The sequence below is a fragment of the Saimiri boliviensis genome, chromosome 11 (assembly GCF_048565385.1).
Source record: "Saimiri boliviensis isolate mSaiBol1 chromosome 11, mSaiBol1.pri, whole genome shotgun sequence".
NCBI lineage: Eukaryota > Metazoa > Chordata > Mammalia > Primates > Cebidae > Saimiri > Saimiri boliviensis.
Genome location: NC_133459.1, coordinates 92619760 through 92638078, shown reverse-complemented (window position 1 = coordinate 92638078; position 18319 = coordinate 92619760). Strand labels below are relative to the sequence as shown.

The window sequence follows — 18319 nt, the reverse complement described above, 5'->3', positions numbered from 1 at the left end:
ATAAACTTATGTCCATTATAGATGAAGTTTGAAGGCAAAAAAAAAAAAAGAAAGAAAGAAAGAAGAAAAAGAGGGAAAGGAAGACAGAGAAAGAATCTTTACATGGGAATTTGTTGTTGTTTTCATTGAGTTATATTTTTTCAAATGTTCTATTGCTGCTTCACTTGTTTTAAGAAAGAGAAATGAGGTTTTTTCCTTTTCAGTTTCGTTGACACTTATATAAATAAAATATGTTCACTGCAGCTAAGTCAGAAAATATACATAGCAAAAGATAAAATCAACACTCATTTTATCTCTATCACTAACGTCAATATTTTGGTCATCGTTAACATCTTCTTAATGCAAATACAACTTTTGGTGTTTAAGAAACTTCTAAATTATATTTTGTTATTTTATTTAGCATAACATTAAGAGCAACTTTGTGTTTGAGTATATATGCTCCTCTTATTTTTAATGGCATGTAATATGAACAGACAACTATATAACCAACCTCCATTGTACAACAACTGTATCCCCTCTCATCTTTCCCTATTTTAAACAACACATCAGTGACTGACTCCTCAGCACATTCTCAAGTACTTCTTTAAGATAAATTCCAGGAACTGAAAATTTGCACTAGTTGGTTGATGCATTCCAAGACACGTGATGCTTGGGAGCTTAAGGTCCAGCCATCACCACCTCCTCTGCACCAGCTCTAACTGGCAGAGGCAGAGGAATGGCAAGCCCACATGGAAAGCAGGGGCCACCCTTCATTGTGGCTCTCTGGTAAGAACTGGATTGAAGTGATCAGGCCTCCTACTTTCCATCCCACCTCTTGATTTGCAACCTTGGGAGAAAGTGGTTAGGCAGAGCACACACTGAACTCTCTCACCCAACCCCTGCCAGAAAGCCTACAAGTCATCCAGTCTTTAGCAAAACAGAGAAGGCAAAAGAGCATCCAAACCCAAGGTCACTCAGAGACAGCACCAATATCAGCAGGAGCCTAGCGAGGGTTTTGCTTCAGGCGAAACCTGACCCTGCATTTGTATAACCCTGCCTCACTTGCCTCACCTTAATCCTAGTCCCAAATCTATTTATTTGTAAAAACAAGCTTCCAGCTCACAGATCAGAGTTTGCCATTTGGTTTTTTAAAACATTCTATTCAAATATCATTCATCTGAGTTTAAAAAAATATTTTCATAGTTTATTAAGGAACAAGTAGTGTTCTGTTACATGAGTAAGTTCTTTAGTGGTGATTTGTGAGATTTTGGTGCACCCATCACCTGAGCAGTATACACTGTACCCTATTTGTAGTCTTTTATTCCTCACCCCTTCACACCCTTTCCCCCTGAGTCTCTAAAGCCCACTGTATCACTCTTAGGCCTTTGCATCCTCATAGCTTAGCTCCCACTTATGACTGAGAACATATCATGTTTGGTTTTCCATTCCTGAGTTACTCCACTTAGAATAACAGTCTCCAATCTCATCCAGGTCGCTGTAAATGAATTCATTCCTTCTTATGGCTGAGTAGTATTTGGGTTAGTTCCACGTTTTTGCAATTGTGAATTGTGCTGCTATAAAAGTGTGTGCAAGTATCTTTTTCATATAATGACTTCTTTTCTCTGGATAGATACCCAGTAGTGGGATTCCTGGATCAAATGGTAGTTCACCCTTTTTGTTCTTTAAGGAATCTCCACACTGTTTTCCATCCCTCAGAGAAGCACAGACAAGAACCCCGAGGGAGTTCCAGAACTCCCTCCCCAAGGACCTGTCCCCTGATCCAGAAGGGACCTGCTGTCACTTCTCCTTACAGACTTGCAACTGACTAGAGGCATTGATTGACCTGGGGCAGCTTGTGTGGTCAAGGCCTATTGGCCCGTTTCCTGGAATAGAAGAGGCAACATAACACACAAAATTCTGTAGAAAAAATATCAGGCCAAGGTAATTCTTACCATGCTGTGCTTCAGTCCTATCTCATTTTCTCAGATACAGCATAAGGGACTCAGGGACAAGTTGGTTAAGTGGTGCATGAGAAATGATATGCAGGCCAGTTTCTAAAGGCAGGCTGCGATCCAGACATGCAGGCCGTGGATGAGCATACTTGTCTTGCCAAAAAGACTTAGTGCCTTCGCAGTGGAGAGTCTTTCTAGTTGTGCCATCTAGAAACAGAGAAGGTAGAATCAAATCAAAAGTCAAAATGTTGTTTGAGAAGAGGGGAGTTAACGTGAACATTATAAATGGAAAATGTCCCTTTTAGGATGGAAAAAGCAACCAAGCAGTTCTTCCAACCTGTGAGACAGTTAAGTGAGTCAGAGAAAAGCTACGTTGGAGTCCAAGCAGAAAGTCAGGGCAGGAGGGCCTCAGGAATGTCACTGCTGCTGCATTTCATCAGCACCAGCAGCCTTAAGCATGGAACGGGAAGAAAATGTCAAGGACATCTTCCCAGCTTGGTTTTCCTGATCGTATGCCAGGAAGACCAAGTCTGAGAGTCAAAACAGAAAGCCCCCTAGCCCGTGTGTATCTCCTTTTCAGATTGATGCTTTGACAGAAGTGGTGGCTGCAGTAAAGGGGAAAATTGAAGTCTACCTGGATGGCGGGGTCCGAACTGGCAACGACGTGCTGAAGGCTCTGGCCCTTGGGGCTAAGTGTGTTTTTCTTGGGAGACCCATCCTCTGGGGTCTTGCCTGCAAGGTGAGTGTCACAAAGCTAACCAGCAAGAAGATACAGAGCTTCCCATTCATTTCCGTGCTTTTCTGCGGTTCATTTTCCACGATTAGCCGTTTTCAAAGTGATTCCTAAAGGATAGTTACACCTGACCTGCATCTCCATGCTTTCTCTGAAGCATTCTGCAAAACATTCAATAGCTCTCATCCCCTATCTTTGGCTCCATGCTTTCCTTTATTCCCAAAGGAATTCTCACTTCACGGAGATTCCCATCCTTCCCATCATAGCGCTGACTATATCTAGAATTTATACTCAGTGGATCGTCAGAGTGTCCCTTCTTGTCTCTTTGTGTCTCTGTTTGTCTGCCTTGGGAGCAGGGTGAACATGGTGTTAAGGAAGTTTTGAACATTTTAACAAATGAATTCCACACTTCCATGGCCCTTACAGGTAAGTTAAAAACGTTTTTTTTGTTTGTTTGTTTGTTTGTTTGTTTTGTTTTCCTGATTTGGAACTTAACGCAGGATGACTAAAGAACAGGAACCGTCCTTCCCTCCAGCTGACCCTTACCTGGCATGGCAGCTGTCCAGAAGATAGGCCAGGGAGGCAACATTCAAGGCAAAGATTAAGCACTACTCTTTGCCCAGTGGAAGTCAGAGCTCTCCTCAAGATCACTGTCAGTTCTGGGGACTGTCACCTCTGGCTCTGAATTCTTGTTTCTGCTGAATTTGTTCAATTTATGGGCTATTGATATACCCCATGCCTGCTGTTGCTGTCTACTCCAATCAACTGAGGCGTGAAACTCAACTCTTCTCTATGCTTCTATTTTCAGGAAAAGACCCTCTCATTAGCATATTTTTGGGAATAATACGTTTTACCAAAGTTACGGAGCACACATCATGAAGATGGAATGAACTCCCAGTTAAACATGACACAGCCTGTTACTGAATTCTTTCAGTCTCTCGTCTCCAGGGACTTCCCATTGCCTGGTGAAGCCCACAACTCCCCAGCCCCATAACATCACACCAGCTCTTCTTTCTCCCTTCTTTTACTTATCCCGAGTTACTCTCTTCAATCCTTATGTCCAATCTGAGCCACAGTTCTAACTTTCCATATTAACTAAGATCTTCTTCTAAAGAAGAGGCTTTTCCTTTGACAGAACCTTCCCTTAGACGGCAATTGTTATGTGGAATATTCACCCTGTCTCTTTCGCTGTGTGTCACATTCCTCACTAACAGATACTTCATACATCCCTGAGCCTTATCAGAACCAAGATAAAGATGAAGGACATCTATTGCACATGGAAATTGATTTAGAAAATGCTAAAATAGGGTTTTTATAGGTTACCCTGACATTTTGACATGGCTGTGTTCAGAGATGACATGGGCTGGGTTTCACAGAATAATTCCCAATGCAAACAGAATTACATCATTCGTTCTGTATGCAAACCATTTCGTAAGAGTGAGCGCAAAGATCAAGTCAGACTTGTCCCCCTTCATCACCCCCTACCCGTAAGGCAGTGAGTTGCTGGTGTTTGAGAGAAATGAGCTTGTAACCACATTGTTCTTTTAGGCTGCCGGTCGGTCGCTGAGATCAATCGACACTTGATCCAGTTTTCCAGGCTCTGAGAAAAAAAGAGCTAAGAACCAGACTGCTGAGGTATCCCACAGGAGAATCGCAAACTCACAGCACAGTGTGTGATGCTGTCCCGCCTGGAACCCAACCTTTCCAGAGGCTTATGCCCCAGATTCCCAATCCCTCCACCCCTGTGCTTCAGCTTCTCCAAACCCCTTGTGTTCCTCAAATGTGCCATGCCTTTCCTTGCTTCCCTGACTATTATATGTTGTTCTCTTGCCTAAAACTTTCCTCTGAAGTGAAAGATCTCAAGGGGACAGATCATTGATAACTGGAACAACTAGTGGGTTATATTTTTTGCATACTCTATGTAAACTCTATGAAATGACTGTAGAACTTTGCACTCTGCACAGAGGAGCTGTACATACAAAGCATTTTTCCAACAACAAAAAAAATCGGCCTATCTATAGAAAATAGGGAAATAGTGAAGGGCATAGACTTTGGAGCCACACAGACGGATTTGACAGTCAGGACTGCTGCTGGCAAGCTGAGTGACTTGGGCAAGTTTTCTTATCTCTCTGTGCTTCTAAGTCCCGGGCTGTAAAATGGGGATTACACTCCCTCAGCTAGTAGTTGGGGAAAAAGTTTAAGTAAGATAATGTATTTGAAGTTCAGAACACAATGCTTAGCACCTAGTACGAGTTTAAGAAATAGGAGTATTTCATATATATAATATACATACAGATACACATATACATATATATGCATATACATACAGTATTGTTTAGAAAATTTCTATTAACTTTTCAAGGCCTTCTTCAACTGTCAGCGAATATTAACCCTGGCTATTTGCTCAGTGCTTCCTATTGTATTTTGCACATTCCAATATTACAGCCCTTACTATAGTGTGCCATGTTTCTTTATTTGAATATCTGTCTCCACAAATAGACAAATAGACAATGAATGGCTTCAGACAAGAAACTGGATATTTGATCCTGGGCTTGGTGAGGATCAAATATACAGTTCATCTGTATATTTGAACATAGAAATGTTCATCTCATTGAACATTTCCAGGATGGATAGATGGATGGATGAATGGATAGAGGGATAGATAAAGGAGAGTTGGAAAATAAATAAATGACCTATCAGAATAAAACCTCCTGAGACCAGTAGTCAGCTAGATTTCAAGAGCAGGGGTACCCAGCTGAATAAGATCTGACACTTGAGGACATCAAGAAGGTTACAGATGGCTGGGCATGAAGGCTCATGCCTATAATCCCTGTACTCTGGGATGCTGAGGCAGGAGGATCACTTGAACCTAGAATTTTGAGACCTCAGTGGGCAACACAGGCAGAACTCTGGAAAATTAAAAATGTGTTAAAAACCTAGCTGGGCGTGCTGGTGAGCAGCTGTGGTCCCAGCCACTCAGGAGGCTGAGGTAAGAGAATCACTTGGTCTGGGAAGTTGAGGATCATGCCACTGCACTCCAGAATTCTGGGTGACAGTGCAACGCCCCACTTCAAAACAACAACGACAGCAAAAATAGTAATAATAATAATAAACAAACGAACACAAAAAAGAAGATTAGAGAAAAAAATCCATGTGTAAAGTAATAGCTTCAGCAATGGTTCCTCATCATCTCTCCAGCTGCTGGCCCCACTCTGTTCTCCAAGCAACTGCCTGAGAGAGTTTCTAAAGCAAAATCAAATCCTACGTCTCACCTATTTAAAACCTTTCTATAGCTTTCCATTCCACTTGCTCTGCACTCTAGACTGATCCCCAGCTCTCCGGGCCCCCATGAATTGCTCATCCTCCCAACTGTTTCCTCATCACCCTCCCTTTTACTCACAAGACCACAGCCAGACTGGCCTCCCTTCTATTCCATAAACAAGCAAAAACAAGCTGCCTCTGGATCTCCACATTTATCAATCCCTTTCCAAAAACGCTGTTCCTCACCTTCTCATGGTTTGCTCTCTGTTGACGTGTAGATCTCAGCTGAACTGTCACGGCCCTGATGAGGTGAGACGTCCCCGACCATCCTCCCCCGAATGCTCTCCGCTTCACTCACCACATCACCCTGTTTCTCCCTTCCTGCTACCGCAACCTGCTACTAACTAATCAGTTGTCTACTTTATTGTCTATCTGTACCTACATAGGGACCTTAGACTGTCTTGCTCCCTGATACATTCCCAAGGGCCTAGAATCATGCCCAAATGTCATATACGGCCCATAAATATTTATTAAATAAATTAATCCAGGAAGGGAAAGTTGAATCAAACTACATCATCACATCTGGAGAATTATAGTAGTCAGCGGAGGAAAACAGTAAGTTATGATGGAACCCAGTAGAATGGGTCACTACGTAAGCCAACAGATCTAAAAAGCCTTCTGTCAATCCTTGACTGGACACTTTCCTGCATGAACCCATGCCATAGTGCAGATCCACTTTTGTCCAGATTAACCCACAGAGCCAAGGGCTGGGTGAAGGGTACATTAGCATGGAAACACCAAAAGAAAAAGCATTCCCACAGCAGTTGCCCTGGTAATAACCTTTAAGGCTTACTTGCTTAACCTAAATATATGTATAGGGCATGTACCACCCACATATTTAGAAAGGGAAAATGAAGTCTGGTCATACAGCCTGCTTGCCTATAACTGCAATTCAGAACCCAGAATTCAGAAGTGAATACCCAAACTTTCAAATCAGCAGTTCCTCTAAAAAAAAAAAAAAAAAAAAAGTTCACAAAATGTATGACGCAAAGAAGTCCCTTTGATTCTTCTCAGAACAAAAGATCTTAAAAGGGCAAATCAGCAATGACTGAAATAACCAATTGATTATAATATTTTGCATATCCTTTATATCTCTATGAAATAACTGTGGAGCGTTGCACTCTGGACAGAAGAGCTATGCTTACAAAATATGCCCCAATGAAGATCATACTACGTATTAAACAATGCAGCACAGACAAACGAAATGAAAAGAAAGAAAAGCAGATGTTGTTAGAATACTTGGAAGAGCAATGGATACTTTGGAGAATTGTGGTCATTGAAAAGGGGCTCAGAAAGCCAAATTAGATGTAATTGTTAATGATTTGATAAAAAGAAAAGGGAAATTGACCATGATCCCAGTTTTTGGCCTTAACTTCTTATTTAGGTGTCAAATTGCCTGCTGCATTGGTGGGCTGATAATATGAGGTCAAGGAGGGGTTTTCAGTCTGGCAGCAAGGATGGCGTGCTTGTGCTGAAGGTTTGGGGAAATACTAAGAAAGCACATGTCTAGGGGCGACTGTCTGGCTGACATAGCAGTCACTGTTGCATTGTGGGACAGGAGGCCTAGATGACCTTGGGCCTTGAAGATGACCTTCAACAACCTGATTTGCATGGCAACATGTGACTTGTAAAAAATGGAAGCTTCATGATTTAGTCTGTTTGTGCTAGTGTAACAAAATACATGAGATCAGATAATTTATAAACAACAGAAACTAACTTCTCATGTTCCAGAGGCTGAGAAGTCTGGTGAGAGCCCAGTGTCTCCTTCCAAGATAGTTTCTTGTTGCTGCATGCTCTGTGGGAGATGAACACAGTATCCTCGTGTGGTGGAGAAATGGAAGGGGTCACCTAGTTCCCTCAAGCCCTTTTTTAAGGTCACTAATCCTATTCGTGAGGGCTCTGTTCTCATATGTTAATCACTTCCTAATGACCCCCCCTCTAAATACTATCACATTGGGAATTAAGTTTCAACATATGAATTTGGAGGGAACGCATCCAGACCATACAATTTTACAAGATCAAGAAGGAATGTGGGACAAGGGTAATCATAGTATACACTAACTCATGCGCTGCTGCAATAAACTTTGGAAAAGTTTTTTATTTTGAGTCACACAGCCAAGGCCAGAGACAAGACAGAACAGAGGAGCAAAGGAAAGCCTAAAATATTCATTGTCAGGAACTAGGATGTTACAGGATTTTATGACCCATTGACTAATGTTATTCTGTGCAATACACTGACCTCCAAGAAGAGTAGCAGAAAGAGTTTTGGATAAGAAATTCAGGGACTCTGGAAACAAATTAATATTAACTAGTCCAGTTCTTCTACAGTAAATGAGAAAAAAGATAGCTTTATTTTGGTCATATTGGATAGTTTTAGTATTTAGATGGAGGCTTTCTCAATACAGTACTAAAGAGCTAAACTAATGGCAGAGATTTAAGTCTAAGAAATCTTACCCGGGGTCCCCAAGAACATGGCCTCAGACAGTGAGCAGACTCATGAGAGAGCTGTCCCACCAACCACTTTGCACAGCATATGACCAAACTTAGACAGACTTTGCTCTCCTCTGGCCTGTAACTCAGCCCTAATACCCTTGCCCTCCATCAGGAGTCAGCCTCACAGGCAGTGGGACCTGGTGCACTTTCTAGAACTTTACTCTCTGGAATTTTACTTCTAGAGAAAGCGAACTCTTTGTCAGATACCATTTTTTTCAGCCTCATTCCATTTATGTTAAGTTTATAACTATGGTCTCATGATTCTCCTCATATCAGAAAAAGAAGAACATCTCAGTACTAAATTGTTCTTCTGATTATGTAGACAAGCAAAGCCTTCAAGACAAGACTTGAAATTGGAGAAAACAAAAGCAGGATAACATCCATCCCTCCAAACACTCAATCATAGTCTTGTAAATTAATTTTTGTTCATGCTTTCATGCTAACTAGTGATCACGTTTCAAAATTTCCCGAAGTTTCTTTTATTACAGGGACTTCAATGCAGGCATTAACTGTCTGCTTAAGGTCATCTCTTCAACCTTGAAATCACCAGCTGAGGACTTGTGGGAGGCATTACAGATTGGTTTGGGGTAAGAATGAAACAAATCACATGAGCATATGGTGTTAAAGTAATGTGATATACAATGACATTAGCTTACTTTATAAGAGAACACAGTAGACGCTCTTTGTATACATCCACCTGATGACGGCGATGTTCCCGGATACATGCGTGTAATTTTTTAAGTTGTGTCTGGGTTCAGAGCGCTAGATCCAAAATTATAAGGGAAATGAACAAGAATATTACCAAGATAATAACAAAAGACCGTTGTCTATTGCTTAGAAACATGGAAAAAGGAATGTCCACAGTAAACTGAAGAGATGCATGTGAAATCTCAGAGGCAATCTCTTAACTCCTAAAAATGTCTTACATTTGGAATGCAATCTGATATAAGGATAGTCAAAAGACCTGAACAGACACCTAACCAAAGAAGATATATTGATTACAAAAAAAAAAAGCATAGAAAAAGACAGGTAAAAGACCTGAACAGACACCTGCCAAAGAAGATACATAGATTTCAAAAAAAAAGCACATGAAAAGTTACTCAACATCATATGTCATTAGAGAATTTCAAACTAAAACAAAAATGAGATACCACTGCACACCCATTAGAATGGCAAAATCCTTAACACTGACAATCCCAAATGCTAGCAAGAATGTGGAGCATCAAGAACACTCATCCATTGCTTAAAATGCAAAATGGTACAGACACGTTGCAAGGAAGTGTGGCAGCTTCTTATAAAACTAAATATATTCTTTCTTTATTTTTTTTTTTGAGACAGTCTCACTCTGTCACCAGGCGCCAGGCAGGAGTGCGGTGGCGAGACCTCGGCTCACTGCAACCTCTGCCTCCTGGGTTGAAGCAATTCTCCTGCCTCAGCCTCCCGAGTAGCTGGGACCACAGGCGCATGCCACCACACCCAGCTAATTTTTTTTTGTATTTTTTTAGTAGAGACGGGGTTTCACCATGTAGGCCAGGATGGTCTCGATCTTTTGACCTCATGATCCACCCGCCTCAGCTTCCCAAAGTGCTGGGATTACAGGTGTGAGCTGCTGCGCCTGGCCAAAACTAAATATATTCTTACCATATGATCTAGCAAATATTCTCCATTGCATTTACACAAATAAATTGGAAACTGATTTCCACACCAAAGCCTACTTTTAGGTTAGATTTTTATAGTAATTTTATTCATGATTGTCAAAACTTGGAAGCAGCCAAATTGTCCCTCACTAGGTGAATGGATAAATAAACTATGGTATATCCAGACAATGGAATATTATTCAGTGCTTTAAAAAAAGAAGAAAACTATCAAGCCATAAAAAGATGTGGAAGAAACTTAAATGTATACTACTAAATGCAAGAAACGATATGAACAGGCTACATGCAGTGTGATTCCAAATATATGCCATTCTGGAAAAGGCAAAACCTTGGAGACAGTAAAAAGATCAATGGCTGTTAATTTCAGGTGCACAGAGGGATGAATAGGCAGAGGACAGAGGATTTTTAGGGAAGATGATACTATTATGGTGGTTATACATTTCTCAAAACTCAGAGAATGTGAAAGGCCAAGAGTAAACTGTAGACTTTGAGTGATAAAGATGTGTCAATGCAGATCAATTGGTTCTACCATATGTACCACTCTGGTACTGGATGCTGACAGTGGGGGAGGCTATGTATGGGTGGGGATAGAGAACATGTGAGAATGCTCTGATTTCCCTCAGTTTTGTTATGAAGTTAAAACTATTATAGAAAATAAAGTTCATTTTAAAAATTAAATGAGATTAACATATGTAAAGCTCTTGACACATAGTAAAGGGCTCAATTAACATATTACAGCTTATATGTAGAGCTTTCTGTGTGCAAGGAGATGTCCCAAATTACCTCTTGGTCTGATCTTAACTGATTATTCCTTAAAATAAATGTCCAGAGTGGAGGGAAAATGGCCAACAGGAGGCAAGACTAAATTGTTCCTCCCACTTGGATGGACAAAGCAGTGTGTGGAGACTCACATTGTGAACTTTTGCTTCAGAATGACTGAAAGAATATACCAGGAAAGCTGAGAGAATCCACAGACTCTCTGAAGGAAGTAGATTGCTCGTGCAGAACTCAGAAGACAGCCCAAATACTCTGAATGTCTGAGGCATGATAGTGAGAAGAGGGTAATCATCTGTTTCCAAACATATACCCTCACTAGGGAACCTGAAGGTCTAGATCATGGGATAAGGATTTGATCTTACTTGGAGTTGAGTTAATTTAGAGAGTCAAGCAAAATACAGGTGTAGAGGAAGCAGTGGGAAAAGCCCTGTGGACTCTCTGGGTCCTCAGGGAAGCCATTTCCTACTTGTCTCACATGGGTCCTTGGGGAGGACTGCCAGAGGAACTGGGAGAAGATCACAGAAAGAAGGAGACCTTCAGCTGATCTTTGTAACAATTCTAACCAAATAAACTCAAAGGAGGGTGTGAAGCTGGTGTGCAGACTCGACAGGCAGGAAGGCATGAGAGCCCTGCTTACTTGCTCAGCTGGGAGGCTGGTGACCTGGTGCAAGTTCTCAGCCCTGCTGGTACATTGCCTGGAAACACACTCAGAGATGTTGCGGGGGAGGAATGATGGGAGTGAGACCAGCTTTTTGGATGTGTGGGAGGGAGCTGGGTGAGGCCTGTGACTGCTGGATTTCCCCCACTTCCCTGACAACCTGCATGACACAGCCATAATCCTCCTGGGAACAGAACTCCATTGACCACCATTGAACCACAGACCTATAACCCAGCAGCTGCAACAAGCCCACCCATGGAGAGTCTTGTGATGTGAACAATCTTCAGATCTCTCAGCTGTGGATACCAGCAGCTGCTCTGGTAGACTTGGCAGGGGAGTGAAATGGACTTTGTGAGGGTTCTTAGTTTTGGACTAAGTACCAGCCCAGAGCCTAGTAGTCCTGCTGGATAACTATATCCAGAACAGAAATAACAGTCACTGTGGTTCAGCTTTCAGGAAGCCACATCCCTAGGAAAATGGGGAGAATAGACATCAAGGGAACACTATGTATGACAGAGAATCTGAACAGCAGCCTTGAGTCCCATATCTTCCCTCTGACATGCCTACCCAAATGAAAAGGAACCAGAATAGCAATCCTGGTAATATGACAAAACAAGGTTTTTAAACACCCCCCACCAAAAAGAAATCACACAAGCTCACTGGCAATGGATCTGAACCAAGAAGAAATTCCTGATTTACCTGAAAAAGAATTCAGAAGGTTGATTATTAAGCTAATCGAGGAGGCACCAGAGAAAGATGAAGTCCAATTTAGGGAAATTTAAAAAATGATACAAGACATGAGGGGGAAAGTCTTCAGTGAAATATATAGCATAAATAAAAAACAATCACAACTTTGGAAATAAAGGACACAGAGAAATGCAAAATATACTGGGAAGTCTTAGCAATAGAATTGAACAAGCAGAAGAAAGAACTTCAGAGCTCAAAGACAAGGTTTTAGAATTAACCCTATCCAATAAAGACCAAAAAAAAAAAAAAAAAAAAAGAAAGAAAGAAAGAAAAAAAAAGAAAACTTTAAAAAATGAACAAAGCCTCCAAGAAGTTGGTGATTATATTAAATGACCAAACCTAAGAATAATTGGCATTCCTGAGGAAGAGGAGAAATCTAAAAGTTTGGAAAACATATCTGGGGGAATAATCAAGGAAAATTTTCCTGACCTTGCTAAAGACCTAGACATCCAACTACAAGAAATTCAAAGAACACCTGGGAAATTCATTGTAAAAAGATCCTTGCCTAGGCACATTGTCATTAGGTTATCTAAAGTCAGGACGAACGAAAGAATCTTAAGAGCTGTCAGGCAAAAGCACCAGTGCTTTTTTCCTTATGGGCAAAATCCATAAAGGAAAGCCTATCAGATTAACTAACAGAGATTTATCATCAGAAGGGATTGAGACCCTATCATTAGCCTCCTTAAACAAAACAATTATCAGCCAAGAATTTTGTATCCAGCAAAACTAAGCTTCATAATGAAGAAAAGATTTTCGGACAGATAAATGTTGAGAGAATTCACCACTACCAAGCTACCATTGCAAGAAATGGTAAAAGAAGTTCTAAATCTTGAAACAAATCTGAAAACAAATCAAAACAGAACCTCTTTAAAGCATAAATCTCACAGGACCCACAAAACAAAAATACAATTTTTAAAAAAACCAAGGTATACAAGCAACAAATAGCACGATGAATAGAATAGTACCTCAAATTTCAATACTAATGTTGAATATAAGTGGCCTAAATGCTTAACTTAAAAGATACAAAACTGCAGAATGAATAAGAATTCACCAACCAAATATCTGGTCTTTCAAGATACTCACCTAACACATAATGACACTTATAAACTTAAGGTAAAGGAATGGAAAAAGACATTCCATGCAACTGCACCAAAAGTGAGCAAAAGTAGCTATTCTTATATCAGACAAAACAAACTTTAAAGCAACAGCAGTTAAAAAAAAAAACAGAGGGATATTATATAATGATAAAAGGTCTTGTCCAACAGAAAAATAACACAATCCAAAATGTACATGCACCCAACACTGGAGCTTCCAAATTTATAAAGCAATTACAACTAGACCTAAGAAATGAGATAGACAGTAACATATTAATAGTGGAAGACTTCAGTACTCCACTGACAAAACTAGACAGGTCATCAAAACAAAAGTCAACCAAGAAACAATATATTTAAACTATACCCCATAACAAATGGACTTAACATGTATTTACAGAGCCTTCTACCCAACAAGTGCAGAATGTACATTCTATTCATCAGTTCATGGAACTTTCTCCAAGACAGACCATAAACAAATCTCAATAAATTTAAGAAAATTCAGATTATATCAAGTACACTCTCAGAGTACAGTGGACTACAATTGGAAATCAACTTCAAAAGAAACCTTCAAAACCATGCAATTGCATGAAAATTAAATAATCTGCTCTTGAGTGGTTATTGGGTCAAAAATGAAATCAAGATAAAAATTTAAAAATTCTTCAAACTGAATGATAACAGAGACACAGCATATCAAAATCTCTGGGATACAGCAAAGGTGGTACTAAGAAGAAAGTTCATGATGCAGGCCTTAAACACCTACATCAAAAAGTCTGGAAGACCACAAATAGACAATCTAAGATCAGACCTAAGGTACTAGAGAAACAAGAACAAACCAAACCCAAACCCAGCAGAATAAAGAAAAAAACCAAGATCAGAGCAGAAGGAAATAAAATTGAAACAAACAAAAAAATACAAAACAAAAGTAAAACAAAAAGGTGGATCTTTAAAAAGATAAATAAAATTGATAGACCATTAGCAAGATTAGCCAAGAAAAGAAGAAAGCTAAATAAGTTTAATCAGAAACAAAATGGGAAGTATTACAACCAACACCACAGAAATACAAAAGATGATTCAAGGTTACTATGAACACTTTTATGTGCATAAACTAAAAAACCTAGAAGAGATAGATAAATTCCTGGAAAGATACAACTCTCCTAGCTTAAATCAGGAAGAATTCGAAATTCTGAACAGACCAATAACAAGCAGTGAGAATGAAAAGGTAATTTTAAAACTTAACACCAACAACAAAAAAGTCCAAGACTAGGTGGATTCACAAATGAATTATCTCAGTCATTTAAAGAGGAATTGATACCAATACTATTGACACTATTTCACAAGATTGAGAAAGGAAGAATTCTCCCGAAACCATTCTATGAAGCCAGTATCAACCTAATACCAAAATCAGGAAAGGACATGACAAAAAAAGAAAACTAAAGACCAATATCCCTGATGAACATAGATGCAAAAATTGTTAACAACATATTAGCCAACTGAATCTAACAGCATATCCAAAATATAATCCACCATGATCAAGTGGGTTTCATACCAGGATGCAGGGATGGTTTAACATACACAAGTCAATAAATGCGACACACCACATAAACAGAATTAAAAACAAAAAATCACATGATCATCTCAATCGATGCAGAAAAAGCATCTGACAAAATCCAACATCCCTTTATGACTAAAACCCTCAACAAAATTGGCATACAAAAAACATAATATTATACAATTATATTTGTTCTAGTTCTGTGAAGAATAATGGTGTTATTTTGATGAGAATTGCATTGAATTTGTAGATTGCTTTTGGCAGTATGGTCACTTTCACAACATTGATTCTACCCATTCATGAGCATGGGATGTGTTTCCATTTGTTTGCTTCATCTATGATTCTTTTCAGCAGTGTTCTGTAGTTTTACTTGCAGAGGTCTTTTGCCTCCTTGGTTAGGTATATTCCTAAAATTCATATGAAATTCAACAAGAGCTTGCATAGCCAGATTAAGACTAAGCAAAAAGAACAAACCAAAGGTATGTATACCAGGAGGTAGAGATTATTGTTGCCACCTTAGAGGCTGGCTACCATACCATCATTGTCAGCCCCTGGAGCACCTGGTTGAATGGCATCTATGTGACCTCCCTCCCAAGATACTTGGCAGTCAGAGTTATTTGCAAGAGATGGGAAAGATATTTTGCTAAAGTCTTCTTCCTCAATCTGAAGGCCTTGCTGGGAAAGACCGCCAAATGGAGCTCATATAACCCAAAAGCTCTGGACCTAGCTCTCTGTGTACAGTGGGGGTAATGACCCATTCTTCCTTACTTCTGACAACTGGCTCTTCAAATACACTTCAAATACTTGGGAACCTACTCACATCCATCCTCTGAATGGGAAGAAAATTGCTTCTCCTTGGCAAACATCTTTGGCCTGGGCAGTGGTTCCAACCTGTCATTAGTATGAGAAACTTTCCAGTAAGTATGTTCATTTTTGTGGTCACTGTTCTTTTCTATTTCCTTTTATGTATTAGTTCATAAGCGCTAAGTTTCAAAAGCACAAAAACATTCTAGAGTCCTTGATTGCTCAGTCATCCTTCCATTCATTTATTCAATAAATGTTTATTAAGTTTCTATTATGTGTCAGATGTTGTGCAAATTCTTATGGTAATAAAAAGATGTATGAGACGTAGACATTTTATTTAGTCACTCAACAATGTTTGAAGATCTACTCTGCACAAGGTGCTATGGATCAATAAAGGGAATAGTCCAGCTTAAGACAACACAACAAAAAGAAACTCTTGACTGCACTGGCCATAACATCTTTTTACTGAGATCTTCATGGCACAACTTCTTGATGAACAGGTATTTTTTTAATGGTCATTCCCTTCACTTCTTCCTTCTACTCCTCAACACACAGATAAATTGTGTGCTGTACTTTCCAGTTGAGCTTTCAACCCAAATGTTTGAGGAAATTTCTCTTACCAAATTACTTAGGATGTTGCCAAAACCAATGATCAATTTTCTTCCTATAGGATTTGATGCATCCAACATAGTGGACCACACTCTTCTTAAAACACTTTCTCCAGTTGACTTTTACAATGTCATCCCCTCGTAATTTTCCTCCTGTCACCAACTCCTACTCAGTATCTTTAGCTGGCCCTTCCTCCTCTGTTCAACCTCTAAATGTTGTTATTTCTATTCCAGGATTCAATTCAGAAACTTTTTCTTTTATTCATGAATATTCTTATCCTAGTTATTTCATCTAATCCTGTATTTTTAAAAATCTATTCTATACTTTTCATGTACAAATTGCCCTCTCTAGGACTAGCATAAGGGGTGTAATTATCCTAAAGTAACCCAGGAATTTAATAAGCTGGCCAAGAAGGGGGATTTTCCTTTTCCCAGCCTGAGCGATCGTGCCTACTATAGCTCCCTGTACAATGTGTGGCTTTCGCCCCCAAGAAAAAGGAAACTCTTTGCACAAGTCCCAAGGTTTCTAGGTGCTGGGCGGTTGATTTTCCCAATCTTGTGAGCAGCTGGCACCTAAATCCAGACTGTTTCACACCAACAGCCTGTGTTCCTCATTGATAAGGCTGTGTCCTTGTGCTTACATGATAAAAAATTATAATAAAGGAGACTAGTGTTCCTACACTGGAATGAAGACTCACATTGTGAGCCCAGCAATCTTTTGACAATTTATGCATCAGCATAAGACAGGAGGATGGGGAAATCATGCCATCTATTCTTTTGCTGACCAGTAATTTCTGTGAGTTTTCCTAATACAGCATATTATTTAGTCCATGATTATCATGTTGAGAAATTCTTCACAAACTCTGATGCCAATAGGTGGTAACTCAGATGGGCATCAGTTTACACAGCATGCTGACCTTCCCTGAGCATGTGGAGAATTTCGTTGTCTCAGTATCACATGTATAAACAACTATCTTTTTTTTCCCATTGAATTTACCTTTCTCAAAATCAATTGGTAATACGAATTTAGGCCATTAACTCATACATAAGCAAAAATTCCCTCAAAATGGACTATAGTCCTAAATGAAAGAGCTAAACTATACATTTGTTAAAGAAAACAGAGATTAACATATTCATGACATTGGATTAGACAAAAGCTTAAGTTTTCCTGGTAGAAAGAAAAAAAGGAAAGGAAAAAAGTTGAAAAATGAGACAGGATCAAAGCTAAAAATTTTAAAAGATATCAATATCAATAAGAAAGTGAAAGGATAAGCCACAGACTGGAGAAAAAAAATTAAATCATATATTTGATAAAGGACTTGTATCCAGAATGTAAAATGCACACACAACAAAAAGGTAAATAACCCAATTTTTAAATGGGCAAGATATTTGAATAGCCATTTCACCAAAAAGGTGCAGGAATGACCAATCACATGAAAAGATGGTCAGCATCATGAATCAGCAGGGAAATGCAAGTCAAAACTGCAGTGAGACACCACTTCTTACCCACTAGAATGCTACAATAAAAAAGAAAGACAATGACAATTGAGGAAGTGAAAACACAATGCTGTGGGGAAACTGAAATACTCATGCATTGCTGATGGGACATGCAGCCATCTTTAAAAACATTTTAGCAGTTTCTTAAAACATTAAAGACACACATTTACCATATGACCTAGCAGTTTCACGTCTATCTGCCTACCCCAAAGAAATAAAAATCTATGTCTACACACCACATGAATGTGAATATTCATAGCCGCTTTATCCATAATGCACTTTGGGAGGCCCAGGTGGGCAGATTACAAGGTCAAGAAATCGAGACCATCCTGGCCAACATGGTGAAACCCCATCTCTACTAAAAATAGAAAAATTAGCCAGGCATGGTGTTGTATACCTGTAAGTCCAGCTACTCTGGAGGCTGAGGCAGGAAAATTGCTTGAACCTAAGAG

General features: G+C 39.5%; 1 protein-coding gene across 3 annotated transcripts in view; it reads left to right on the top strand.

The window, feature by feature from the left end:
* The window catches only part of HAO2 (hydroxyacid oxidase 2), a 35319-nt gene extending 29538 nt beyond the window's left edge, over nt 1-5781 (top strand). For 2 of the 3 annotated variants that reach the window (XM_003933537.4, XM_074381185.1), the window contains exons 6-8: nt 2512-2670; nt 3021-3090; nt 4213-5781. In XM_003933537.4, the coding sequence (XP_003933586.1) occupies nt 2512-2670; nt 3021-3090; nt 4213-4268 (285 nt within the window). In that variant the 3' untranslated portion in view covers nt 4269-5781. The remainder of the gene's footprint in view (nt 1-2511; nt 2671-3020; nt 3091-4212) is intronic. The other variant, XM_010344075.3, reaches the window with a different exon arrangement.
* The last annotated feature ends 12538 nt before the right edge of the window (nt 5782-18319 follow it).